The sequence below is a fragment of the Mirounga angustirostris genome, unplaced genomic scaffold (assembly GCF_029215605.1).
Source record: "Mirounga angustirostris isolate CCGP_5_RB_7025 unplaced genomic scaffold, mMirAng1.0.hap1 SCAF_12, whole genome shotgun sequence".
In the NCBI taxonomy this organism is placed as follows: domain Eukaryota; kingdom Metazoa; phylum Chordata; class Mammalia; order Carnivora; family Phocidae; genus Mirounga; species Mirounga angustirostris.
The window spans coordinates 12,461,918-12,486,272 of NW_026991720.1; the positions used below are offsets into that span (position 1 = coordinate 12,461,918).

The window sequence follows — 24,355 nt, forward strand, 5'->3', positions numbered from 1 at the left end:
TGAGTTTTTTAGATTAGATTAGATTAGATTAGATACAGTCTCTGTATCTAAAATTCTTTATTCAAATAGAATTCCAGTATGTAACTGAGTAAATGACTGAAGCCAGGGTGGGGAGCTCAGATCCCTGCCAATCCGCCTTCTTCCCTCTCCCAGAGAGCACTGCAGAGCCCCTTTCCAGAGTTTGGATATCACAGCTTTACTCTGACACTAGAAGTTTGCAGATGAGGAGGCATGATCCCAGAGTGACAAAGTGACTTAACCAAGTCCCTGACCCTAAAGATTGCTTCTGAGTTCTTTTCATTCAAATGAAAGCAGCAGAAAATGCTCAACCAGTAGACCAAACATATGTGATGGGGCAAGGCGGGATGCAACCATATACTTAGAGGACAGCTCTGCTCAGAAAAAGAAACTAAGGGAGCCACATACCCAATTCCTTCACTGACACTCTTCCCAGAGCTGCTAAGAATCTTTTCAGTCTTACATGGAAAGTCTTCATGTCCATAAGAAACTGGCTGTTTAAAAGTCAAAAGGATGAATGAATTCAAGGCAGGTGACTGACTGAGGCTTGGGAACTCTTAAAACTATTACAGCTACATAGGGACCCAGTCACTAAACTGAAGGCTGGGAAGCAGACATGTCTTAATCTAGGAATTCTTGAATTAGGATCCCCAGAGCTCCAAGGAGTATAACTTAAGGAATCTGCAAATACTGATGGGAAAAATACTTCTTTGTTCACTAATTTCTAAGTGAAATTTAGCATTTTCTTAGATTATAAATGTAGATAGCAGAGCATAGTCATGTTAGCAGTACACGAGTCTCTCAAAAATAGAATCACAGATATTTTCATATCACATTATGAAAACTATAGTAGATATCTCAAAATATTGTTTATGCTGATCATCAGTGGAAATTATGACACTATGAAGCCCACTGCTAGATCTTAATTATTTAATGTGATCATTAAAAATGCCTCATGTGCTGGATGTTACACGCAAACAATGAATCATGGAACACTACATCAAAAACTAATGATGTACTAGATGGTGACTACATAACATAATAAAAAAAAAAGCATGAGACTTAAAAAAAAAGATATAGTAATAACAAAAAAATTAGAAAAAAGAAAAGAACATAGGAATGGTACAGAAAAAAAATGCCTCATGTGTTACTATATTAAATTTTTAAAACATTCATGTAAATGTATTTTAATATAATCAGATTTATTTAAAATAGTATGCATTCCTGGTGTTTAAAAAAGAAAGAAAAAGACTTAGGGAAGTATATACACTTGTTTCCAATACACTCATTATTCAAGGAATACTAAAAGTAAATATGCATGTTGAACACTAATAAGTCATTTCTTTATCCCAAATCTTAACCATTTCAGGTTTTAACCAATCGTGATGAAAATTCTGTTTTTGCCAGGTGACATTTTATCAGACATTTTGCCAGTTGCTACAATGAGTAAAACAACCACCACCACCCAAGTACAGGCTTCCACAAACCTGAATCTTAAGAAAAACCCATGCCAGAGGTGTGAGAGAAAGGGTGGATAATCATAAATCTGATTGTTCCATCCGTGGGTTAGACCGCAAGAACTCTGATGCCAAAGACAACAAGACACACTTACAAGGGTTTTCCCAACAAGAAGCCTTAACCCCAAAGGTAGGTTACCCAGGGTAAAAATATCATAAAATTCCAAATCTCTTGTAAATTTGCTTGTTTTATTTTTCTCTGGCATTTAAGTTGCATGCGTTTGTGTGAACTATGGTTATACATGTTAGGCACAGAGCAAAGAAATAAGATTTACACATTTTGAAGCAAAGCACTGCAAAAATAAGTTCCATTTTTTTACATTCAAACTCCTTCCTTTAGTTTTGCCTGCTTCAATCTCATCCTCACCTCTATTCCCATATTCTGTATTCCCCCACCTGTCTTCTTGCATTCACGTGAGTTGGCCCTTCTTGTCTCCTTCCCATGAGGCTACTATTCCTTAGATTTTTGTGTTTTCTTCTTACTTGTCATGATCATTTTTATCACCATCTTCTGTTTCCTCTCATCTTTCCTGCTAACCTTTCCTGTGTTTCCCCGCTTTCCCCTTATATCATGCTCTCAGCCTATTGCTCCCCTCTCCCTAAAACCAACTAGCAGATGTTCTTTCTGAATACTTTCTTGAGGCATTAGTCAACCCCCGGACCTGGAACTGTCCTGGCAAGCTTTTTCTTGTGTATTTAGCAAGAGTGGGGCCCATTCCCTGATTACACACCCACCCACCCACCCACACACACACACGCACACACACACACTCACACCCCTTCATCGTGGACCCAGTTCATCTTCAGTAGATATTATATGAGGAGCCATCAGTACCATGTTCATCACACAGAGATAGGAAAACAACCCATTGATTTCTCACATTTCCTTATGGCCCATACCACAGGGCCAAGACACAGACAAAATATATGACAAAATTAACAAAATACTTTACCCATACTGAGCATGAATGAATTAACAACACACAATAATTTTATAAGCATAAGATACAAGTAGTTCCAAAGCTGTTTGTAATTAAGATCTTTCTCTAAAAATTCACAGAGTGCTTCTCCACGTTAGTGAAATGAAATTATGGAGGCTGATGTCTCTGCTGGTCACGTCAATGCTTAACACCTGTTGGGAACCAAAGGAAAAGGAGTGGGCATCTGGTGATTGAAATTTCCTGCACTCATACAAATCAGATACAAGCCAAAGGTCCACATGCACTCTGCTACTTTCACAATTCATTGCCTAGCTGTAAGGCAGCCCTCAAGTTTTCAGGTGAGGAGGCTGTTTTTGGATTCCTTAGAGTACAAAGCTTGTTCAGTGACAGGGAAAAGACAACAGGCCCTAAATAATGCAATCGCAACCACTGCAGAGAAAGAACTGCACAGAAAATTGGAGAAGACGTCTTCATTTCCAATCCTCAGAACTCTCCTTTGACTTCCTCCTTTTCCTGTTCCCCCATAGTGACTTGGTGATTGCCCAGTGAAAGTTCAACAGTTCAGCTTTTTTTCTAGGCAAATGCTTTCCATAAAATGTCACTGCGGGTGGCCATCACGTCAGCTAGCGTGACAGTGCAGGAGTGGGTCAGCAACAAAATTGGGCAAAGCCCGTTAGGAGCTCTTGGTAAAGTTGGGGAAGTTGGTTGACAAGAAAGCTACAAATATGAGGAAACGAGTTAAAAAAAATACATAACTGAAGGAGAACTTTTGTTTCAGGCCTTATAATCAGAAAGAATTATGAAAGAAAAACAGTCCGGGAAAAAGGAAGAAGGAAGCACACCCAAAAAGATCTGTTTACCATGAGGATAGGTGTTGGAAATGCCACACTGCATTGATCCCAAGGGGCAGGATTTTCCACACTTAACATCCACGAAATCAGAATGTGTCTTGCAGTCAACAGCCTTAGAATTACTGTGAGCCAAGCAGCATTCATGACAATTGCTATTGTCTGTGCATGCATGAACTTCATTGCTGTTATTGGTATTATGAATGGATAGACTACAAACCACTTAAGGATTATTTTAGGAAAGAATAGGAATCCTGGCTGATAGTAAGATCAAAAAAGTGCTAGGATGAAAACTTGTATAAAGCATTTGCTACATTTCAGAAAATCCCATGATGCTAGTGAAAGAATTTTTATGAAATGATATATCCCCAATGCCTCTGATAGCACAGAGGAAATACCTTAGCCCATTCATGCCACATATTTCTCTTTTAAATAATAATAAATAAGATAATTTATAATATTTACATAAAATTTTGAATAATAAAAGAAAAATCTGTGATACAAATTGGTTAAGGCATTTCTTTCTTTCTTAAAAAAAAAGATTTTATTTATTTATTAGAGAGAGAGAGAGAATGAGAGAGAGCACGAGCAGGGGGAGGGGGAGAGACAAAGGGAGAAGCAGACTCCTTGCTGTGCAGGGAGCCTGACGTGTGGCCTAGGACCCTGGGATCATAACCTGAGCAGATGCTTAACCCACTGAACCACCCAAGTGGTTTTTGAAATTATGGAGGCACTTCTAATATTTTTTCACATTCAGAGTCTACCTCATCTAAATTACTTTGATGCAGATTTATCAATGTTCATATGTCTCTACCCAATATTTTCCTCTGTATTATCACTAACATTGAAATGATATAAATCTTCATTTAAAGAAAGCTTGCAAAGCTCTCTGTGTTGAAAGTAGAAATTTTAAATGCTATGAAGCATTGTATCATACTTTGTAATCCTTTTTTCCTTCTTTGTGGCACATGGAATAATGGGGCAACTTTAACTGATGGTGTCATATTTGATGGAATATGGTAGTTTGAGCTGTTTGGGAAGTAGATCTCTGAGGCGAGGTGAAGGAGTAAAGACAAAGTTTTATATAAATTTGCAGACAAGAAAAAGCAAGGATCCAGACCCTCAATTCCAAATGATGATAAGTCGGGAATTTTCCCTTCTTCTCCATGCTGTCCACTGTTGACACACTGAACACAGAGAGCTTCCTGAAGTGCTCTGCAGGAAAAGCTATCATTTGGAAGGGAGGTGGCCAGAAACTGCCCTAGCACTGGACCGGTAAATACCACCGGGACTTTTCACTGGTCACAAACCTGTATCACAGGGTCGTTAGTGAAGTTTGGCGTTATCACCATGCTGCTCACTGAGATGCTGACACTGGAAATGGGAACACTGCCCACTCCCCAGATCTCAACGTAGCCCAGTTTCAGTGGGTTTGAATCAGTGATGTATTTGTTGAAAATTATATGACTCTGCATCATGTTCTATCAATTGGAGATAAAAAGAAACCGGAGGGGGGGGGGAAACATAAACAAAATCCATTTAAATTTTCCCAAACTTTTTAGACACAAATGCAGATCATGAAGTAAGACAATATGAGAGTCACCATCTTGTGCCCTTGAATAATGCAGACCATGATTTCATCCCTCTATCTCCTGCTTCCAACTATCATCCAATTTTGCATTGGCTAAGCACCAGCAGTGTCTCTAGACTCACCCTGAACTCTAAGGAGACAAAGAGTCTCAGGTATCAGGAACCTTCTGTTCTACATGTAGAGATGTCACTGTGCAGACCATTCTAAGGCAACACAGGAACAAGGGCTAGATAACATAAAAACAATCTGTCTGCACCTTGGTGAACTGGAAGAAATTACTGATGAAATATAAATTGGTTTAATCACAGAAAACTTCCAGAGAGCATACTAAATTTCCTTCTGAAGTCTACAGGAAGGGAAGGATGCAAATTAACAAGAAGGACAGGGAAGGGATTCTCGGCGGTACTTTATGCCCTTACGATATCCAGCATCTAACTAAGCCAACAGAACTCTGTTCTCCCTTCATAGTATCAGTCACACTCACCTGGTTGGCAGAAAAGTTGGCCAGGTAATAGAGTCCTTTTCCATAAGTATCTGCAAACAAGCAACAAGGTAAGCGTGATCTGGAGCTGTGTTCTGAAATTCCAGTTGCTCACTTGTTGAGAAAGTAGGGGTGATTTTTATTTTTCATTTCACTTTTCTTCTTTACAGAGTTTTGTGAGATCAGTCAGACTTTGCCCCCAAACTCCATTTACACAAATGTTTGAAATGGGTGTGTACAGATGCATCTAACAGAGTCACCTCATAGAATGCATTTTCCTGATACCACTCTTAATCTGCTTCTCTTTCTCATGGTCTACCATTCCCAGCATCTTCCTAGTCACCTCAGAACTTCTAGATTTCTACTGCTAGAGGCACACATATGTGTGCAAACGTGCATGTACACCCAAATCACAAACATCAACACTGGTGTCTTGGTCAGCTTATTTTGAGAGGTATGAGGCACCTTGTTTAAAGGCAATCTCCAGAGACCAAGGAAAACCATAGAAAAGACTTCTTTGTCCTTTATCCTTAATGTCTAGCATAGGCATCCCCACCCTACCTCCTACCTTTGGGGCTTGCTCACTCTTCCCCATATTCTATCTCTTTCTAATTTGCTTACCACTCAATCAGAGGGCGTTGGCTATCCTCTAGAGCTGTGCTGGCCAAGATAGCAGCCACTAGCAATATGTATCTGTTTAAATTACAATTAATTACAATTAAAAATTCAGTTTCTCAGATGTACTTGTCACATTTCAAATATGCAACAGTCACATAGGCCAATGGCTACCGTATTGGGCAACACAGATATAGTCTATTTCCAACACTGCACTGGACAGCATCGGCTTAGACATAGCTAATGGAATGTAAGCCTTCCTCCCAAGAGTTTACCAGTTCCTGTAAACTCCTAGTGGAAAATCCCCTCAAGTAAATAGCACAGATGACAGAGGCATTGCCTTTCTTATTGGGACAGTAAACCATGTGATTAGAGAATGTGCCCTTGAACATAAAGCATATGGAAGTATATCTCAGGTGGCTACTAAGAAACTTTCCCACACAGTGAATTAGTATAGTTGGGTAATGGTGAGAGATTCAGAGCTACGTTTCATTTGCATGAGGCATAAGGATCATATACAATAGGTATTGTGCACTTGAAATAACAAATGGCTATGTTTAAGAATGCAGAACTGTTTTAATGTGGAAAAGATAAAAAGCAGGCCTGTCCCTTAGTCAGTGGTATTGACACGAATCCAGGGCAACCCTACTCACCAATGCTTTGCCCATCATCCCAGAAGAGCCAGCCATTAGCAGTCCCCTCATCATCCAAGGCAACCTTGAAGCCTATGAATTTCTGACGGCTGCAATGAGGTAGGAAAGATCAATTAGCTAAAAACAAAACCACTACCACAAACCAAGGGTTTTCATAGAAACGTAACGGAAGTGCTCCATGGTATAAAGACTGGGTACTAGGATTCAAGAGACTTGTGATCTAGTTCTAGTTCTGATTTCAGGTCAGGAATGAATGAATGAATGGATGAATGAATGAATTAAGAGAATTTTCCTTTAAGGCTCTGCAGGTCTATAAGTGCTCTAAAAGTATTATAAGAAACTACAAGCAAACTCACTGGTTCTGTGAGAAAAATCCTGATGTGCTCTTTCTTTTTTCATGACCTAATTTCCTAAGCACGTGTAGAGTGAGCTTTGTTTACAAATGTTCAAAGTTCTTCAGTTTTTAACTGAATTTTTTGAATCAAATGAGTATGGCTCTAAGAATTTTAGTTGGACGTCAGACAGACATGGATTTTAGTCCCTGCTCAACTACTTATGACCACTTGAAGACTCCTTGCTTGTCTGTGAAATGGGGATAATCATATTTACATCACAGAGTTTATTTTTCCCTTTTGTTAAGAAAAATAAATAATTTCCAAATAGAAACCTCCATATTAGTATAGTTCTAGGCACACAGCAAGCATTCACTTGATGTTAGCTATTATTAATTATTATATAGACTTAGGTCTAGAATTCTAAAGTCCTGTATGTGAGGAATCTCAGCCTCAAGCATCAATTGCAATGCAGCTTACACATTTTCAGCAATGGTTTTCTTAGCAGAGTCAATTAAGATCCAGAGAGTCTTCTAAAACTAGTATGAATTGAGTTGCTCCTTGTTTGACTTCCATTTCAAGTGTGATCAATTAGACCTATCATCTCACCCACTTAAATCTAAAATCTGTTAATAACTGTTCAAAGAGCGCAAAGTCTGAAAAAGTTTAAAACACAAACAAGCCAACAAACAAAAATCTGTAGTAAAATTCCTTCGGGGTCTGAGGGCTCTGCTTACAAATTGGCAGGCTTCATCAGGATCTGAGCTAACTGGCAGGTAAAGGAGAAGCCTTGTCCCTTGTCATTCACCTTAAGTGGGTGTTCTGTGCGGGCTCTTGCCAGGGCAGGATGTAGCCCCCACGGACATGAAGATTGATGTGGTCAAGAGGGGCCGCCAAGGACCTCCACTCTCCCCTTGTGCCAATGTCCACACCCTGTGGGCCAGAAGAAGGTAAGACAGGATGAGAACACACCTCACTGAACAACGCATTTACTAGACACCTTGTCTGCTCTTCTGGACTTGGTGCCCGTCCATGACCCCTCAGCACACAGCTGTTATTACACGTCTCCACGCTCACTCAGCTACTGTGTGGACTCTCACGATGCTGCTACAACATCATGTCAGCACCCCTTGTCTTCTGGGATTTCTACTGTACATACTCCATGAGATCGTAGTGTGGCTCTCAGCCCACCCTCATTCTACATCCTGTTTCTGTGTCAGAGAGCAGTGCTGCAGGAGGTTGAGCAAGCCTTTTCTTTATTCCTTGTTGCCTCGTGATACACACCCTACAATGGCATTTCTAGACCTTCTCTCACTTTGTCTCTGCTCCGTCTCCTTTCACTGCCCCCATTCCCCACTCCCACCAACTTCACTAAAGCCTTGACTCCTACTTGACAGAAAGAATTAAAATGAGCGGACTTATTTTACAAATCCTTATCTTTAACTCACTACAACTTCCTTTATGTTTAACATCTTTCTCTTGCCTCCTGTGTGACAGTTTCTAAGAAACCAGCCTTCCACATTTCTTCAACCCAAGGCAGGGCTTCCCAGCTCCAGCAGTGGGGACATTTGGGACCAGATAATTCTTTGTCATGGGGGCTGTCCTATGTTTTTGGGATGCTCACCCATGCCTATCCCCTAGATGCCGGTAGCACCTCCCCCGGCCTTGCCCACCACATGTGACAACCAGAAAGTCTCCAGACATTGCCAAATGTCTCCTGGTAGGCTAAATTCACCCATTTGATAATCGCTACTTTAAAGGGAAGGAGGAAAGCTACCATAACATTCCTCTACTTTGGTCCCTTATGTTCATCTTGGCCACAGTCTGCCTGTATGAACCGTAGGGGTGGGTGGTCAGAAGGAAGCCCAGTGACTGTTGCCACACTCCCTGGGGTGGACTCTGCTTCATGGGCCTGCCTCAGGACTCCAAAGTCGAGTGAACTCCAAAAACCGGTGAACGAACGCCAACGAGATCAAGAAGTGAATATTACCGCCCCCCAGAAGACTCTCTCATTCTCTCTCATAATAATCACCACACTGAAGGCAGCTACTATTCTGCCGTCTATCACTTTTGCCTGTTTTTGAACTTATACGTCATACATGTTTTAACTCTGTTGTTTCAGGCTACTTGCACTCAATATTATGTTTGTGATGTTCATCATTTTTACTTGTGTAGCAATAGTTCAGTACTTACATTAAACTATAATATTAGTTTTAAAAAATAGAATACAATCTATTTATCTACTTTACTGTTGATGGACTGTCAGTGGGACTGGGTGCTGATCAAACCTTTTTGGAAAGCAATCTGGCTAATATCTGTCAAATGTTTAAATCCAAGAAATTCTACCAACAAAAGCTTATACAGAGATAAACATAAAATGGTGTTTCCTGCAGCCTTGTACCATGACATATAAAAAGAAAACAGGCAAACCTAAATCTTAAATGTCCATCACAGAAGTGGTTTGCTAAATAACTCTATACAATGGAATATAATACAGTTGCTAAAAAAAAAAAAAAAAAAAAAAAAAATGGGAAGAGCTTCAAGTTCAAAGAGTTCAAGTTCAAAGTTCTTTGATATACAAAGATCTTCAAGATATATTATTAAGTGAATTAACCAAGGAGCCTAATAGTATGTACAGTAAGATACTATTTGTGTAAATAAAAAAGAATACACATATGCTAATCTATGCACAAATTTTTATCAGCAAAAGTATATAACAGACTGCTAACAGGGACTGAGAGATAGGGAACATGGTGAATTTTACTTTCCTTTCCATTTTCCAATGCTTGTCCTTCTGGATTTTTACCAGAGGAGATAGCGCTACTTTTCTAATGTATTTTTGACACATTATATATCTTTCACGGTACCTTTCCAATCTTATAGTCCCCCTGGTGTCTTCCATCCTTTAACCAGTACATCTGTATCTCTTCTTCTTCTAAATTTTGACACCATGTTTTAATATTCCACAGTATTCCTTATACTGAATAATGAAATTGTTCCTTTTCACATGATCAGATGGTAGACTAGGTCTCATGCTGTATGTATATCCTCTAGAACTAGAATCGGCAAACTTTATCTAAAAAGGACCAGATAGTAAATATTTTAGGCTTTGCAGGCCAGATGGCCTCTGGTGAAACTACTCCACTCTGCTGTTGTATTGTGAGCACAGTTGTTGTTAACAATAAGTAAACAAATGCTCATGACTGTGTTCCAATAAAACTTTATTTATAAAAAACATATGAATCCGATGTGGCTGAGGGTGATAGTTTGACAACCTCCGTTCTTGTACAAAAATAGGTACCCAAACATGTGAAAATTAATCAAGGAGTCACTACTCCAGTAATCCCAACCACGGAATCTTCATTTCAATTTAACAGCAAGACTTAATTGTTTTCTAAATAGCTTGCTCCATCAACTTGAGGCTTCCTACGTGATTTTTTTTTCTTTCCTTCCTCAACCAAAGCTCTTCTGTTTAAAAACCATGTATAAAATCAGCAATCTTCAGGACACTTTTCTTTACAAGCCCTCTCGCTTCCCTTTCTTTCATGTAGTGCACACAATTATGTACATAAGCATTAGTGTTCACGACATGCAGATATCAGCTCCAGGTTCGATGGCGAACTCTATGGGGAAACTGTTGCAGCATTCCAACACCCGGAGTTCAGAAAGGTAGCCTGCACCTGGGCCAGGATGGGACAAGAGTGAGACAAGTGAGGTGCCCAGGGGGCATAGTTTAAAGCAGTGCTCGCTCTCAGGGTCATGCAAATGCCAGCTCAGGCCCAGGAAGGAGTACCTCTTTAAACTGCATGCCCAGGCACCTCACTTACTGCACCCTAGTGCTGGTCCTGCTCCAGGGAATCTCAGTGTACTCAGAATCATTGACTGGGAGTGAATGGAGCAGTCAACATGCAAATTCAGGAACAAGGCTAGGTAACTTAAAAACAGTTGGCTGCCCCCTCCTGGAAAGCTCTGGTTGGGAAGCACATAGCAGAGTTTTAACGAGAGCCTCCAGAGGACAGATCCAGCCCAGCAAAAATAAAAGGGGTGGGGGGATGGAAAGAAGAAGGTGCCAGGGAAGGACTCAGGGCTCCCTGAGACAGAGGAGGAACAAGATTTCCATTGTCCCTGTCTGGTTTTCACCTAATCCCATCGCAAACCCCTGACTGAAAGGACCAGAGTATGCTCTGCTTCTTGTCCTCCTTTTCCTGTATTTCTCCTTTTCCTGTATTTCGAGTCCTCTGCTTTGCTCTCCTCAGAAAAGTCGGAAGAGTAGGTTTGGTTATAGGGAGAGGAAACACCTCCTTTGATTCTTCCTCAAGAATCAAAGCCTGACTTGTGTCCCTATAAGAGTACATGGCCTTGAGGTTGCTTTGAAAGGCCCTGTTTTTCCAGCTGAATCTCTGGGGCTCAGACTAGACTAGAATGTTCTAGGACAGAGAATGATGATTCGTCTTGCATTTTGAAATGCACTTGTGTTGCTCCAGCACACAAGGGTTGGGTCTCATACCTCCAAGTGCATTTTACACACCGCCTAAGACCAGGCTTACCTCAGGAGATTACATTTAATATCTCCTCCTGGAGCATCTGTGCTATAAAAGGAGATATTTAATAAAAAGACAGAGAGGAAAGGCTCCTCTACATATGAACTTACAGTCTCGTGAGGGATGATATGAACAAAAACTCCAGTTTACTATACAATTTCAAGTGTTTACTGGTGTTGCCATTATACGCCATTGTGAAAGATAAAAACTAACACATACATAACACTCACAAAATACGTTATTTTATAACAATTCTGTGAGGGAAGTGCTCTTATCCTACTTAGAGGTGAATAAACTTAAGGCTATAAGGTTAAAATGACTTGTCTAAGATCACACATCAAATGAGTCACAGTGCCAGAACCTGACCAGTGGGGTGTCAGATTTGGAAGCCCGTGCACACCACCATTTTCCCAAGTTGTATAAATCATCAGAAAAACTTACCGTGTAGTAATCATACCAGCGGGCTCTAGGGAAATACGCAGTGACATTTCTGGCATTCTAAAATTAAACACAAACAAGGCTTGGGAGGTAGGCTCTTCTATCCAGGGCAGTGTAACCAATTTGTACAGTAAAAGAGCCAAAACAGTAGTATCGGCCTTGGACCCACATGCTCATCTTTTTAGAGGCCAGCAATGTTAGGGAAGCCTTTCTTCCCTACCCTTTTGGCAAATGGAAGATTTGCCTACCCAAAAGTAACGGTTTCCCTAAAGCCCTTTAGGATCAGGACTTTGGGGGAAAAAAAATCATCATTTGCTTATAGACTCACCCCCTCTCTAAAGAGACAGACTCAGTTTGGGTCTGGAGCAGAGGAAAATTTTGCAGATTTTATGGCGCCAGTACCTCAGGGATTATGATTAGTGCAGTAAGTTCTGGAGAGGATGCAATTAGCTGGTATTTTAATCAAAAGCCTATACATCAACAGAAAGAGTGAAGAAATGGATTTTCCTGCATGAGAACATATTATAGAAGGAGGGGAAGTGCTAGCCAGAAACAAGATTATACACATTGGTATAAACAATCCTGTAAAATTTGTTTCTGACCCATACTCCTTATTTTAGTTAATAAAGAAATTATTCTATCTTGAAATATAAGGTTCTTTCCGTCTTGATTATCCTACGAATCAGAATTTGTTATGCTGATTTTAAAGATGAGGGAGCAGAGGACCAGAGCACCTAAGTGACAGACTTCAGCTCAGAGGGAGAGGAAGAGACAGAAGTAGAGTAAGAGATCACATCCCAGGATCCCCAGCAGACCAGGCCTCTTCTGCTACCTCTAGGCCCCGGGCCTCATAGCTCTAATTCTCTCTTCATCAGAGGCCTCCATACTCACAGGCTCCAGGACAGGGCTGACCAGGAAGGCTGGGCCCAGCAGAAACTGGCCGTCTACATCCCAGGTCACCCGGTCTGACAAAAATCTGTAAAGAGAAACCAAGGTACCACAATCAGGACCCCAACAGGGCCTGAGGCCCAGACCCTGAAAAAACTCCTCGAGTTCAGACCGAAGTCAGAAATCCAGCTGCATTCTAGGCCTTCCTTTAACTCTTTCCCTAGGTCTCCTTTAATCAGATACATACTTCCTTTCTGTCTGTCATGTTCTTCAAACCCCAGAAATGGTTGGATTTAGAGATGTTCTCACCTATACATATCTTCATGTTTCTTAACCATGGCATGTTTTAAATGCGAGAATGGCCTTCAGCCCTCATCTCCATCCCTCACATCTGGCCTCGTTTTGTGACCTGAGCTGCTACAAAAGATCAGCAGCTCTTCATATGCCCAATTTAGGAAGAAAGTATTCCATGCTATATTGTAATCACTTTGAATTTTTTTCATTCAGTAGCCTTTTATCGAGGACCTAGGACATGACTGACGCTGTGCTAAAAGGAGTTATAACATATGGTCTGTGCCCAGAAAGCTTCTGGCAAAGGGCAATCATGTCTTTAATTTAATTTGGAAGTACTTTTTTTTTTCAAAAGCCATCACACAGAACGATATTATCCCTTAGTCATTGGGATCACAGCTAGACACTCACTCATGGAAAAGAGGCCTCACGACGGTGCTGCCCTCTGTGTGGGCCATGTGCATCAGGGTGTAGAGATACGGCAACAGGGTGTATCTGGTCAGTAGCACACTTTTGGAGATATTCACAAACGCAGCATCCCAGGACACAGGGTCTTGTCTCTAAAGGAGAAAAGAAAAGTATTCAGAGCTTACCTCAGGGACCTGGAAACTTAAGGAAGTCACTGAATTCTTATTACAAACGAAGATCATGCATAGCTAAACCAGAGTTGATTATAAATGAGCCTGAGAATATTCTCAATATACTGAAAGTCACTCAAGCTTTCCCAAGACAGCTGATGAAATTTCTCCATAAGACATTCTTTTGGGGATATATTTGGTACAACACAGCCTAAACAAACAAAAGAATCTAAAGAACACTGAGGAATCTGGTTCACTGAAACATGAGAAACTTTCCATGTACCTGTTAGCCATGGGTATGTCTTCTTGGAAAAATGTCTATGTGGTTCATCTACCCATTTTTAAATCAGATTGTAGGTTTTTGCTATTGCTTTGAATGAGTGCCTTATATATTTTGGATATTAACTCCTTATTAGATAGATAGATAGATAGATAGATAGATAGATAATTGATAGATAGATAGATAGATAGATAATTTGGTTTGCAAATATTTTCTCCCATTCCATAGGTTGCCTTTTCATTTTGTTAATAGTTTCTTTTTTTCATTATGTTCAATTAGCCAATTATAGTTAATTGTTTCTTTTGCTGTGCAGAAGCTTTTGAGTTTGATGTAGTCCTACTTATTTATTTTTACTTTCGTTATTTGTGCTTCTGGTGTCATATCCAAAAAAATCATTGACAAGAACAATGTCAAGGGGCTTTTCCCCTGTTTTCCTCTAGAATTTTTACAGTTTCAAGTCCTACATTTAAATGACTAATCATTTTGAGTTAATTTTTGTGAGTGGTATAAGACGGGGCTCCCATTTCATTCTTTGGCATGTGATTATCCAGTTTCCCAACAGTATTTATTGAAGAGACTCTTCTCTCCGTTGAGTATTCTTGGCTCCCTTATCAAATGTTAGTTCATAGTATATGCAAAGGTTTATTTCTGTGCTTTTGATTCTGTTCCATTGATCTATTTTTAGGCCACTAACATACTATTTTGATTACTATAACTTTGTAATATAGTTTGAAATCAGGAAGCATGATACCTCCAGCTTTGTTCTTCTTTCTCAGGATTGCCTTAGCTCTTTGGGGTCTTTTGTAGTTTCATATGAATTTTAGGATTGTTTTTTCTATTTCTGTGAAAAATGCTATTGGAATTTTGATATTGATTGCATTGAACCTTTAAATGGTTTGGGGATAGTATGGACATTGTAACAATGTTAATTCTAATCCATGAACATGGAATATCTTTCCATTTGTTTGTATATTCTTCAATTTCTTTCATGTTATGTCCTATAGTTTTCATCATATAGATCTTTCACCTCCTTGGTTAAATTTATTACTAAATATCTTATTGATTTTTGATGCTACTATGAGTGGCATTGCTTTATTTCTTTTTCAGATATCTTGCTGTCAGTGTACAGAAACACAACTTATGCCTGTATGTTGATTTTGTATTCTGTAACTTTACTGAATTGATTCAGTCTAGTAATTTTTATGATATCTTTAGGATTTTCTATATATAAGGTCATATGAACTGTAAACAGAGACAATTCTACTTCCTTTCTGATTTAAATGCCTTTCATTTCTTTTTCTTGCCCGACTGTTCTGGCTAGGACTTCCAGTACTATGTTAAACAGGAGTAGTGAGAGTGGGCACTTGTCTTACGTCTCATCTTAGAGGAAATACTTTCAAGCTTCCACCTTTGAGCATGATATTAGCTGTGGACTTGTCGCATGTGGCCTTTATAATATTGAGGTACATTCCTTCTATCCTCAATTTGTTGAGAGTTTTCATCATGGAAGGAGGCTATGTTTTGTCAATTTTTTTTCTGCACATACAAGATTATCATATGATTTTTATCTTTCATTCCATTAATGTAGTGTACCACACTTATTTATTTGTGTATGTTGAATCATCCTCACATCTGAAGTCAAATCTCACTTGATCATGGTGTATGATTTTTTTCAATGTGTTGAATTTAGTGCTAATATTTTATTGCAAATTTTTTGATCTATATTCACAATATTCACAAGGGATACTGATCTCTAGTTTCCTTGTAGGGTCCTTATTTGGCTTTCGTATCAGGGTAATACTGATCTTGTGAAATAAGCTTGGGAGTGCTCCCTCCCCTTCAACTTTTTGGAAGCGTTTAAGGAGGTCTTGGTGTTGATTCTTTTCAAATTTTTGGTACAATTGACCAGGGAAAACATCTGGTCCTGGGCTTTTCTTTGTTGGGGAATTTTTGATTACTAGTTCAATCTCCTTATTCAGTATTTATCTGTTAGACTTTTCTATTTCTTCATGTTTCAGTCTTGGTAGGTTTTATGTTCCTAGGAATTTCTTCATTTCTTCTAGGTTGTCCAATTTGTTAGTTTATAATTGTAGTCTCTTGTGATCCTTTGCATTTCTGTGGTATTGGTTCTAATGTCTCCCTTTTTCATTTATACTTTTCTTTATATGAGCCTTCTCTCTTTTTTCCTTAGCAAATCTAACTAAAGGTTTGTTAATTTTGTTTATTCAAAGAACCAGCTCTTAGTTTATTGATCTTTTCTGTTGTTTTTCTGGTCTCTACGTCATTTATTTCTCCTCTGATCTTTGTTATTTCCTTTCTTTTGCTTACTCTGGGCTTACTTTGTTCTTCTTTTGCTAGTTCCTTGAGGTGTAAGGTTGGGTTGTTTATTTGAGATCTTTTGTTCTTTCTCTTTTTTATAATGTAGGTGTTTATCACTATAAACTTCCCCTTAGAAATGCTTTCACTGCATCCCATAAGTTTTGGTATGTTGTGTTTCCATTTTTATCTGTTTCAAGATTTTTTTTTTTATTTTTCTCTCAATTTCATCTTTGACCCATTGGTTATTTAACTTCCACATATTTGTGAGTTTTCCAGTTTTCCTCCTATTACTGGTTTCCAGTTTCCAAAGAAGACATACAAATTGCCAAAAGCTACATGAAAAGATGCTCAACATCACTCATCATCAGGGAAATGCACATCAAAACCACAATGAGATATCACCTCACATCTATTAGAGAGCAGAACGGTGGTTATCAGGGGCTGGGAGATGGGAGAAATGGGGAAGAAAAGGGTACAAACTTCCAGTTACAAGATGAATATGTTCTGATAATCGAATGCACAGCGTGGTGACTATAGTTAACAATACTATATTATATACTTGAAAGTTGCTAAAAGAGTAAATACTAAATGTTCTCACCACAAAAAAGGAATGGCAATTATGTGAGGTGACAGAGGTGTTAACTAATCCTGCTGTGGTAATCATTTCACAATTCATAAATGTATCAAATAAAAGAACAAGAAACATGTGGTTTGATGGTTTTGAAGATGTCATAGAGAATATAGCTCATATTTGGAGGTTGTATTCCTAGTGACACAACACTTTTGAGCTATAAGCTAACATCCTACCCTGGTCCCAATGGTGTTGTGGTTCCTCGAAAAGGGGTAAAAGGCCCCCAGTTGCATCCAGCGAACACACATCTCATATTCAGCATCTTGAAAGAACCCACAAATATCTGCTCCTGTCTGAAACGAGGTAGAATAAAACAAACCTGTTAGTGATTTCTGAAAGATGTCACTACATGCTTGGGGATTAGAAGTGACCCAAAAGACACTTACATAAGATATGCCAAAGAGGCTGAACTCCATCATGCCTGCAACGAGAACATAGCTGTGTCAGAGGCGGCCTTGTGATCTGCCTCCTCCTCCCTCAAGAATCCTTTATCGAGGGTCCTGATCCCCTCCCCCCCAGAAGAGGCCCCTAAGGAGAAGCCCACACACCAATGATAGACTTCTTCAGCTGGTCCCAGGCAGCTGTGTTGTCGCCCAGCCAGTGGCCTCCCCAGCGGCCAGAAGAGGGGAACGTGGAGCGGGTGATGACAATGCCTCTCTGTCCCGTCACCTCCTGCACAGCTCTGGTTGGAAGGCAACAAGCAGGTGATTGGGAACAGATCAGGGGTGGAAAGGCCACAGAGCTTCTCCTCCCAGAGTTTCGGAGCCTAAGGTATGGCAACAAAATGTCTCCTGCATTATTTGGGGAAATATGGAAATCTGAGCCATAATGAAGTCCCCACTGACTGACCATACGCGACAGAGATGATAGTAACAGTTATGCCTTAACCTAGTGTTTCACAGTGCTTTACAACGAACTTTGTAATAAACCTACTGGATCACCTAAAAATAATGACTAATCACTAAGTCTTACCACTTCTTTACTAAGTACTAAGTTTTTATATTTGGGGAGAAAGAAGGTGAATTTCTTTATAAGGCCTTCCTTAAGATAACTCTTATTATTCATTAAGCTCACAAAAGGGGACAGCACTAATTCAGCAGAACATCAGTTGGCTCTCCAACAAGAAAGGAAGGAAGGAAGGAAGGAAGGAAGGAAGGAAGGAAGGAAGGAAGGAAGGAAGGAAGGAAGGAAGGAAAGAAAGGGAGGGAGGGAGGGAAAAGAAAAGAAAAGAAAAGGAAGAGAAAAAGAAAAAGAAAGCCCAACAGAGATGAGTCACTTCTGAAATAAAAGAAAAAGATAGCCAGTCCTCCGCATTCCCTTCCCCTCTTGTAATTAATTATAGCATCAGCTGCACCGTGTGATCATTGCTTTTGTCTCTGTGTGTGTCTCTCCCTAGCAGGACCATGTCTTACTTAAACTTGTCCTTTTTTTTTTTTTTTTTTAAGATTTTATTTATTTATTTGTCAGAGAGAGAGAGAGCACAAGCAGGGGGAGTGGCAGGCAGAGGGAGAGGGAGAAGCAGGCTTCCTGCCAAGCAAGGAGCCTGACACAGGGTTTGATCCCAGGACCCTGGGATCATGACCTGAGCTGAAGGCAGAAGCTTAACCTACTGAGCCACCCAGGTGCCCCTAAATCTGTCCTAACACTGATCATGGAGCCTGGCTCCATGTTCATGTTTGTTTAATAAATAAGAATTGTGACATAGTTGTGATTAAAATCTTCTTAACCCTTGAGAGGGGGCATGAAAGGAAAAGCAGGGTTCCTTCATCAGTCACTGGCTGTCCCTGCAGGTCAGGTGGACCAGAGAAGGGAGAAGGTGACTCACTCGTAGGTGGGTCTGGCCTGGGCCCATCCGTACAGGCTGTGGACGTCGTAGTGCCGCACCCGCGAGCCATCTGGCAGGACCTGCTCACTCTCCATGCACAGGGTCTTGCTGCTCAGGCCCCTGTCCCTGGACTCCAAATCTGAGGAGAAAGATCTAGTGATGTAAATGCCATGCCTGATCCTGTTATCCTTGACCTCTCTTTAAGGGATTCGACACTGGATCTTAAGACTAATTTGACCCGTGCATGGGTCCCTCTCTTCTCCAGGGGCATGGGAGTGTGCTCGGCTCTGAGCTGCAATAGAGTCCAAAGGTGTTTTCAACATCAAGTCCCCTGCAGGGTTCTCCAGAAGAAAGTGGGGGCAAGGGGAGGAAAACACAGTTGTCAAACACCTAACTATTTGACAGGATGCAGTCTAAGCGTTTTTCTTATAAATCATTTCATGTAATTCTTATCATAACTCTATAAAAGAGATAGCATTATCTCCCTTCACAATTAAAAAAAACAGATTTGGAAATATCAAGTAATCTATTGAAGGTCACACAATTCATAGTGAGTATAATTTCTGGAGCCAAGATATGAACACAAGTATAACACCAAAGTCCATTGACTCCATGATAAGAAGCTGCTACTCTCCACCCACTGATGGCACAACAAATTCCTGTGGAGGAATTCACAGAGGCCTGAAGAATTAAGAAACTTAGTTCTAGAATCCTTTGGAGACATAACCACTGTTAAGTGTTTTCAGAACAAATTTGAGAAATTCACCCAACAGGGCCAGTAACTTATACACGCTCAGCTGGATAAAGTGCTTGATGTGTATTTGTCTTTGGCCTCCCTAAAACCATAGCACCAGTTAAGATGTTCAGGATAAACCCTGGCTGCTGGGCTCTTGTAGGGATCACTCCTCGTAGCCATGGTTCTGCCAACAGAGGAGATCGAGGGCTCTTACATGGCATATAGGGAGGGTGGTTCAGAGTGGCATCCTTGCAGCCTGGAGGAACTGCTCCATTCACAAAACTCGCTGGCTCATTCATATCCTAGAAATGTCAAACACAGATATATCTTACTTTTTCAAATCATTACATCCTGCCAACTCAGAGACAAGGAAGTAATGAATAAATCATTCACCTTCCAGCAATCCCGTAGATACCAGCCCAGGGAGACTCATCAGATCCAGCTGAGAATTGACTAGAGAGATCAATTAAGCCCACGAGAATGACTGGCTAGAGGATTAAAAAAAAAAAAAAATTCTCCCTCAAGGTATGAGGCAAGGCTCAAGTCCGAGAAATTCTTAGTAATCACGTTGGTGTTTTACAGCAGGAACTTCAGGCAAGGTATAAGATACGAGGAGTATCAGGGATGTTCCACTTCTGACTGGAGGAATTGCAATCAGATGTGTCCAAAGTCTTTCTTGGATGATTATTATCCCTCTTGATTAAAGGTCATCATATACAAGCTTAAAAGATAGAAACACACCCACCCACAGACACAAACCCACACACTTACAATCCACATGCCATCAAATTTCAAGCTTCTCTCTGGATTCTGTGGATTGGTGTAGAGTTCTTGCAACTCCCTCTTCCACCACGTGGTAGTTGAGTTACGGAAAAAGTCGGGAAAGGCCACATAAGCTCGGTATAGCTGTAAAAATTAAATAGAGTTTATTGGTCCCCCCAAATTTTATTAGACAGCAAACAGACATTTCCTGAGAGCAAAACTCATGCACACCCCTGTAATGCATGATGATAGATAATCCAAATAGAGCCTAAATAACGTTTGCGGCTTACTTGAAATATAATGAGTGCACAGAAGAGACATTAGCACAAGTTAGACATCTGCTTAGCATCTGGAAAGTATCCATGGACTGTCTTCCTCTTTGTATCAACATGAACAGTAGCAACCAACGCCCTACACTCATTGTCTCACGCACTAGATGCTTAACTTTCGACCTCTGTCCTGCCATTTCCGAAGCTTGACTCAGAAACAAAGCAGGAGCCAGGGAGAGACTGCAGCTTGAAAGACATCAGATGGACTGTCAGCAGGATGGAAGGCAACACCCAGGCGATCGTCTCCTGTCTCATTCCCACTGGGGAAAGGAGGTGAGGGCTGAGACATCTCACTAGTGTGCATGTGTTTTCTGTAGTTTCAGAAATCACTGGAAAACTGCACTTGTGTGTCAAGTCGCTTGGGAGGAGCTAAAGAGGAAGTTTTAACACTGCCCCTTTCTCTTTGTCTTCCCCCAAATAATAAAAGCTGTGTCTTTATTTTAACTTGGATCCAAAGCTTAACTATATTATAAGGATTTTGAGAGCAAGGACCTTGTTTTATACTCTTTTGGTTGATCTTTGTACTCACCCACAGTGCTTAGCTTCACACCTGATGTGAAATAAATGCTCAGTGCATAATTGTGAATTCACACCTCGGGGCAGCAACAGCAAATATTTTTAAATTTCTATACAGCCCATGTTGCCTGTGATAGAAATTCATGGTCCTTTGTATGTCCCAGTAAATAGGTGCCTCTGTGTTCCTCAGTGCATTTTTTTTTAAAGATTTTATTTATTTATTTGACACAGAGAGAGAGAGCACAATCAGGGGAAGAGGCAGAGGGAGAGGGAGAAACAGGCTCCCTGCTCAGGACCCTAGGATCGTGACCTGAGCTGAAGGCAGACGTTTAACCAACTGAGCTACCCAGGCACCCCTCCTCAGTGCATTTTAAGAGTTAAAGAGCTAAGTAATGCTAGTGGTGGGGGAGGGGAGCCTGGGGGAGGGAGGTAAGGAGGAGGGGGGACAACAGAAAGAGGACTTTGTTTAGGAAACCTCCAGTTCTTTTTTTTTTTTTTTTTTAAGATTTTATTTGAGAGCGAGAGAGAGTGAGAGAGAGAGCACAAGCAGGGTGAGGGGCAGAGGGAGAAGCAGACTCCCCGCTGAGCAGGGAGCCCAATGTGGGCCTCGATCCCAGGACCCTGAGATCATGACCTGAGCTGAAGGCAGATGCTTAACCGACTGAGCCACCCAGGTGCCCTGGAAATCTCCAGTTCTTATACTCAGTAGACAAAAGGCAAGTAGGAACCCATATGTCCAGATAAAAGGCAAAAAAGGAACACAAAGAAGAAAAAAGAAACAGAACAGAATGCAGGGATCCAGCTCACAGAGAAGTGAGGGGTAGTGAACCACATCACTAAGAATCTCTTAAAAGGGAGGCACCCCGAGATGCCTTTTTGCTAGAAAATAGATGTAGAAACATGGAACCAGAAGAAGAGAACCTTTCACCAGAAACAGAGCTCTAGCTCAGGCAGGTTAGAAACATAGTGTAGAGGAGGGAGACAGGATTAGGGTAAACAGAGTCAATACCAGCCATGCCTGAATCACAACTAAATCCCATATGGGATACAAGTGAGAAATTTGACCAACTCTATTTCATTAGCCTCACTGAAAGGTACTCTGATGGCTTTTACCCATGAAATACATGCTTTGCCATTCTCCAAGGTATTGGCTCTGCCTCACTGCTGTCTGTATTCAGCTCTTGCCTCGTTACTTCTGCCCTCACTTTCCTTGGGTCTCACCTCATGGTGTACCCACCTGCATGTCTGGCCATAGGATCACTTATCACAACCCATTGTGTGCGTGCTACCAAAATGCAATTCTTAGCCCCAACCCTAGACTTACTGAATTCAATCTGAGCTTCAGACTCAGCAATCTGCTTTCCACAGGCTGCCTGCTATTTGTTTGTTTGTTTGTTTGTTTGTTTGTTTGTTGTTTGTTTTATACTACCCTCAGCCAAGCCAGACCTGGATATCTGTAGCTTCATCCCCACCGGCCTTGTGAAGTGGGTCTTACTAATAAAAGTAGTCATAATTATTCCATCTACTGAGAAATCTCTTATATACTATCAAATACATATCATGACTTCATTAGGGTGCCTTCATTAGAGTCTCTAATAAGAAACACAATTGGCATTTGGGGCAGGAGAATTCTTCATGGAACATCCCCTACAATCAGAACTATAAGTGTCCCTAGTCACTCTCCACTAAATGCCATTTGGTGCTCCCCTTGTAATAATCAAAACTGCCCCACAGATTTCCAAATGCCTTCAATGGCTGATGAACTGTAGGGTAGCCAACCTCTTCATTACTAAAGTGGTCCCTTTCCCAGTAGGATTTAAAAGTCATGATATTGGCATTAAAAAAAGATACATAAACCAATGACACAGAATAGAAAGTCCAGAAAGAAATCTACACATATACTATCAATTAATCTTTGGCAAGCATGTCAAGAGCACACAGTGGGAAAACAATAGTCTCCTCAATAAATGGTGCGAGGAAAACTGGATATCCACATGCAAAGGAATGAAACTGAACCCTATCTTACACCACTCACAAAAAATTTTCAATCTGAATTAAAGACTTAATTTTTTTAAACTTCTTTTTATTTATTTATTTATTTACATAGGCCCCACACCCAGCATGGAGCACAACGTGGGGCTTGAACTCACAACCCTGAGATCAAGACCTGAGCTGAGATCAAAAGTCAGATGCTTAAATGACTGAGCCACTCAGGCGCCCCAGGACTTAATTATAAGACCAGAAACCATAAGACTTCTAGAAGAAAACAGGCGAAAAGCTCCTTGACATTGGTCTTGGCAATGATTTTGGGGGAGAATCTGACACCACAAGCATAAGCAACAAAAGCAAAAATAAACAAGTGGGACTATATAGAACTAAAAATTAGCTTCTGCACAGCAGAGGAAATAATCAATGAAATGAAAAGGCCACCTAGGGAATGGGAGAAAATACTTGCAAACCATATATCTGATAAGAGATTAACTTCCAAAATACATAAGGAACTTATACAATAGCAAAAAAACACAAATAAACAGATTAAAAAGTTGACAAAGGATCTGAATAGATAAATTCCTAAAGAAAACATACAGATGGCCAACAGCTACAAGAAAAGGCACTCAACATCACTAATCATCAAGGAAATACAAATCAAAACCACAATGAGATATCATCTTACACCTATTAGGATAGCTTTTACCAAAAAGACAAGAGATAACAACTGTTGGTGAGGACAGGGACAAAAGGGAACCCTTGTGCACTGTTGGTAGTAATTTAAATTTGTATAGTCACATGGTAAAAAATATGGAGGGTCCTCAAAAAATTAAAAATAGAATTACCATGTGATCTAGCAATCCCACTTCTGGAAATATATACTGAATAAAATGAAATACATATCTAAAGAGACATGGACACTCTCATGTTCATTGCATTATTCCCAACAGCCAAGATGTGGAAATAACCTAAGCATCTGTCAGTGGGTGAATGGGTAAAGAAGATATGGCAAAATACATACTATGAAATATTATTCAGCCATGAGAAAGAAGGAAATCCTGCCATTTGCAACAGCATACCTGAACTCAGAGGACATTATGCTAAATGAAAAAACTATACAGAGAAAAATAAATACTATATGATCTCACTTACATGTGGAATCTAAAAAAAAAAAAAAAAAAAGGTTTAACTCATAGAAACAGACAGCAGCGTGGTGGTTACTGGGGGGTAAGGGAG

At 40.3% G+C, this 24,355-nt stretch overlaps 1 protein-coding gene across 1 annotated transcript in view; it reads right to left on the minus strand.

Moving 5' to 3' along the window:
* Positions 1-2,286: 2,286 nt before the first annotated feature.
* MGAM (maltase-glucoamylase) overlaps positions 2,287-24,355 on the minus strand; it is a 77,260-nt gene continuing 55,191 nt past the window's right edge. Inside the window, exons 35-48 of the mRNA XM_045864144.2 lie at positions 20,295-20,429; positions 19,738-19,825; positions 18,788-18,926; positions 17,511-17,644; positions 17,349-17,383; positions 17,139-17,255; positions 13,566-13,714; positions 12,867-12,951; positions 11,979-12,035; positions 7,805-7,929; positions 6,665-6,753; positions 5,400-5,449; positions 4,635-4,805; positions 2,287-2,667 (exon numbers count right to left, since the gene is read on the minus strand). Coding sequence (XP_045720100.1) covers positions 2,590-2,667; positions 4,635-4,805; positions 5,400-5,449; positions 6,665-6,753; positions 7,805-7,929; positions 11,979-12,035; positions 12,867-12,951; positions 13,566-13,714; positions 17,139-17,255; positions 17,349-17,383; positions 17,511-17,644; positions 18,788-18,926; positions 19,738-19,825; positions 20,295-20,429 — 1,452 coding nt within the window. The 3' untranslated portion in view covers positions 2,287-2,589. The remainder of the gene's footprint in view (positions 2,668-4,634; positions 4,806-5,399; positions 5,450-6,664; positions 6,754-7,804; positions 7,930-11,978; positions 12,036-12,866; positions 12,952-13,565; positions 13,715-17,138; positions 17,256-17,348; positions 17,384-17,510; positions 17,645-18,787; positions 18,927-19,737; positions 19,826-20,294; positions 20,430-24,355) is intronic.